This window comes from Lepus europaeus, chromosome 17 (genome assembly GCF_033115175.1).
Source record: "Lepus europaeus isolate LE1 chromosome 17, mLepTim1.pri, whole genome shotgun sequence".
In the NCBI taxonomy this organism is placed as follows: domain Eukaryota; kingdom Metazoa; phylum Chordata; class Mammalia; order Lagomorpha; family Leporidae; genus Lepus; species Lepus europaeus.
Genome location: NC_084843.1, coordinates 36855834 through 36860473, shown reverse-complemented (window position 1 = coordinate 36860473; position 4640 = coordinate 36855834). Strand labels below are relative to the sequence as shown.

The following is a 4640-nucleotide window of genomic DNA, read 5'->3' as shown; positions in this document are numbered from 1 at the left end:
ATTTCATGCATTCTCTCAAGTAACTATCAAATACTGTAAATGCAATTGCTGCTAGTTCAGTTATATTTCTGCTGATATTCAGCAAATTTCTAAGTTTATGGTGAACTTTTAATCAATATGTAAATAGATCTGAAGAATATTCAGCATACCATTGGCTCTTGTTTCACTGGGGGGAACAAGTTAGTCTCAAATATTTGCACTGTATTAAATTTAAATGTTAATGTGAAGTGGATTAAATTTTACATGCTGACTAGCTGCAGAGCAGAGGAACCAAGCCAGGTTCACATGTGCTACCAGGAGGTGTCCCACCAGGCACAAACCTCCCTCCTTACAGAGTCACTTTGTACAGTATGATATCTGTGAGTACTTTAGTGTTCATGTACATTTTTCTTTTAAATAAAACTTGTTTTTATAATTGATAAAAGTCAGGGCTTTTGTAAGAAAGCCTTAATGAGCCATAATTTTAAAAATACAAGAATAATGACTACAATATTGGTCAGTCTTAGGCAATGAATTGAAGCAGGCCTTTGGTGGAAGTCTTTATATATTTAATGCAGATGAATAGTGTTTTTGAAACTTTATCATCATTTTGTCAACTTTTAAAATATAGTATCAACTATTCTAAATACTGGTACTGGTATATTTAAGGCTACCGTAACATCCTATTAAGAGGGTGTTTTTTTTTTTTAATTTATCTAATGGCTAGGTTATAGCCAGATTCAAAGAACATATGTACTCCATAGGTTTCAATCATATATATAATATATATATTTTGTAACTATGAACATACAGTTTTCCAGAAGTAGATTTTACACTGTTTAGAATTCCAAAACCTATGGTGAAGAGACTGTTTATTGTAGTAATGCATGACTAAAGCATAAAAGGGAGAAACAATTCCTTTATATACACAAACATACATGAATATACATATCTATATACACAAATCTACCCTAGCCTGTACCCAAAAGGTACCCAGTATTGGCACTAAAATCATGTAGTTATACTGGGTAGCAATAATAGGGCATGAAACTGATTAGTGTTAGAAAAGCGAGTTCAATGGTAAGGGTTGGTATATGGATATAGATATGCATGTATGTATGTATATATAATTTTCTAAGTTTCACACATAAATTAATACTTGCCTGTGTGCATACATATGTATGGAATATATTTGTGTATATATGTACAGGTAATAACATACCTAAAGTTTGTGGCTGGCCATACACATAGGCTTTGGTTAAAAACCATCAGACCTCAGCTGTACAATAACAGGTGTTTTGTTTTAAATCATTAAAGTTAAACTGTTCTGCAGCACTTAGACATATGGACATTTGTCACATTTCAGTAGCTTTGACAACCATACTGTAACATTAAACCTAGCATTCCACAGGAGAATAAATATAAGGTTGAAGCTGTAAAATATATGCAACTGTGTGTTATTTGTAGAAAATGACCATCAAAACTCGAGCAAAAGATTAAAATTATTCAGATATACAGGTTTCAAAATAGCTGCCTTCTTCATTTGATTTTTGTACAGATTGTCAAAGACAAAAGGAAACTCATGACTTCATGTAGAACTTTCAGCATACCTGATTATTTGCTAATTCCATAAACTAGTTATTTCACATAGCTTATAGCAATTAATATTTCCTGGAAATATGTAGAAGACAATATATCATTATAGAGATAGGAAAGAGCAAAAGAATTGACATCAGAGTAGTCAATTTCCCTAATTTGAAGGGTTGGATAGAACTAAAGTCAGATAGTTAAGCAGTTAAATTTGAAAAGGATTTAATCTGAAAGTGTGTGTATTAGAAAGGCAAAAGAGCAGACAAAATTATACTAGTTACCTGTGAGTGCAAAAAAAATTTTTAAAGTAACTTTTTGAGTTGGTGAAACACTAAATCACATTCCAGCTTTTCAAATATAGGAAAATATATAAATAGGTAAGAACTAAGTCTCCCTTAATTTAGTGGTCCTAGTCATAGTAATTCTGAAGAACAATGGAGATACTTAGAAAATTGAACTGAATAATACTAAAGAACTGCTGTCAATTTTATGGATTTAATGATATGATAGCTATTTTTCTAAATATGGGATGTGGGAAATAAAGCAACCATGATAGAATGTTCATACTATTTTAAGTTGGGTAATGCTCTATTTTTTGTATGTTTATAATAGAAAATTTGAAACAGCCAAAATAATTATAAATGTAGAGATTACCAGTCTTATCAGTAGTGTTTGTTTCCTGTAGGAAAAATCTGTTTTCTGGGTTCTGGGTGTAATTTTTGTTTCACACTCACTATAAATGTACTTATGTATTCCACACACATTCCTCCCAAAAAAATTCTAGTTTTTTCAACAAGAGCGTGTCATAATGGTGACAAGGGTGAACGTTACTGGTATTGGGACTAATGAAACTAGTACAGCTTTATTCCTTTGGGTGGTCTATATGAACTTTTAAAACTAAATAGTGGGTTGGGGCCAGCGCTGTAGTATAGTGGGTTAAGCTGCCGCCTGCAGTGCCAGCATCCCATATGGGTGCCAGTTCGAGTCCCAGCTGCTCCACTTCTGATCCAGCTCTCTGCTATGGCCTGGGAAAGCAGTGGAGGATGGCACAAGTCCTTGGGCTCCTGCACCCACGTGGGAAACCTGGAAGAAGCTCCTGGCTTCATATCAGCGCAGCTCTGGCCATTATGGCCAATTAGGGAATGAACCAGCGGCAGGAAGACCTCTCTCTCTCTCTCTATGTCTCCTTCTCTAACTCTTTCAAATAAATAATCTTTAAAAAAAAACTAAAGTGGGGCCAACATTTTGGCTTAATGGATAAAGCCACCACCTGTGAAACTGGCTTTTTTTAATTTGAAAGGTAGAATTACAGACAGTGAAAGGGATTGACAGAGAGGTCTTTCTTCTATTGGTTCGCTCCCCAAATGGCCACAACGGCCGGAGCTGCGCCAATCCAGAGCCAGGAGCCGGGAGCTTCTTCCTGGTCTCCCATATGGGTGCAGGGTCCCAAGGACTTGAGCCATCTTCTACTGCTTTCTCAGGCCACAGCAGAGAGCTAGATTGGAAGAGGAGCAGCCGGGACTAGAACCGGCACCCATATGGGTTGCCAGCGCCGCAGGCAGAGGATTAACCTACTGTAGCACGATGCCGGCCCCGAAACTGGCGTCCTTTATGGGTGCCGGTTCAAGGCTTGCTTGCTCCACTTAAAAAAATATATATATATATTTATTTGAAAGAATGAGAGAGGGAGGTCTTCTGTCTGCTGGTTCATAACCCCAAATGGCCGCAATGGCTGGAGTTGAGCTCATCTGAAGCCAGGAGCCAGAAGGTTCTTATATGGGTGCAAGGGCCCAAGGACTTGGGCCATCCTCCTCTGCTTTCCCAGGCACATTAGTAGGGAGTGGGTTCAGAAGTGGAGCAGCATGGATTTGAACTGGCACCCATAAGGGATTCCAGCACCGCAGGCCAGGACTTTAACCCACTGCGCCTCAGCACTGGCCCCATCTTGCTCCACTTCTGGTCCAGCTCCCTGCTAAAAGTCCTGGGAAAAGCAGTGGAAGATGGCCCAAGGGTTTGGACCTCTGCACCCATGTGGGAGATCCAGATTAAACTCCTGGCTTTTTTTTTTTTTTTTTTTTTTTTTTTTTTTTTTTAATTAGGTAGAGTTATAGACAGAGAAACAGAGAAAGGTCTTCCTTCCATTGGTTTACTCCCCAAATGGCCGCTATGATCCGAAGCCAGGAGCCAGGTGCTTCCCTCCTGACCTCCCATGCGGGTGCAGGGGCCCAAGGACTTGAGCCATTCTCCACTGCCCTCCCGGGCCACAGCATAGAGCTGGACTGGAAGAGGAGCAACTGGGACTAGAACCCAGCACCCACATGGGCTGCTGGCGCCGCAGGTGGGGGATTAGCCAAGTGAGCCACGGCACCAGCCCCACTCCTGGCTTCTATGGATTAGCCCTGGCCATTGCAGCCATCTGGAGAGCAAGCCAGCAGATGGAAGATCTTTTCATCTCTCTGGAGCTCTTTTAAATAGTGTGGTTTTTTATTTTTTTTAAATATCTATCTAAACTAAATAGTGCAGTGTAACTATTTGAGAATGTTACCAGTTAGAGGCAGACTAAGAATTTGAAAGTAATGAGAACTTCATCACACTTGTAATCTAAATATTTAATCTTTGTATAATCTACCTCCTGTAGTTATCCTGTTTCATATTATAAATTGATTACAGGAATATTTATTAAATGCTGGAGAACTCACTGTGAATCAATAAAACAAAAAATAGAAAAGTTTGCTATTCACACAAAGCACTGTCTACTGCCATCTCCAAGGAGGTAAAAATTGCCTCCTGTTTCAAGAAAGTTACTTGAGTCTTTGATAAATTCACTCAAACTAGTAAGGTTCTGCATAAGATAGGAGCTGAGATCCTAATTCCCAATGACAAGCAAGAGAGTTTCAGCCATAAAGCCACAAAAAGACCATGTATCAAATATCAAGAGACCAGCAGTGTGGTACAGTGGGTTAAGCTGAGCCTACCATGCCTACCTCCCAGTTGAAGTCCTGGCTGCTCCACCTCTGATGTGGCTCCCTACTAAGGCACCTGGGAAGGCAACGGAAGAGAGCCCTAGTCCC

General features: G+C 39.2%; 1 protein-coding gene across 2 annotated transcripts in view; it reads left to right on the top strand.

The window, feature by feature from the left end:
• Positions 1-2228, top strand: part of BTAF1 (B-TFIID TATA-box binding protein associated factor 1) — a 97930-nt gene extending 95702 nt beyond the window's left edge. For both annotated transcript variants that reach the window (XM_062215060.1, XM_062215061.1), the window contains one exon: positions 1-2228. This exon is cut by the window's left edge and continues 121 nt beyond it. In XM_062215060.1, the coding sequence (XP_062071044.1) occupies positions 1-23 (23 nt within the window). In that variant the 3' untranslated portion in view covers positions 24-2228.
• The last annotated feature ends 2412 nt before the right edge of the window (positions 2229-4640 follow it).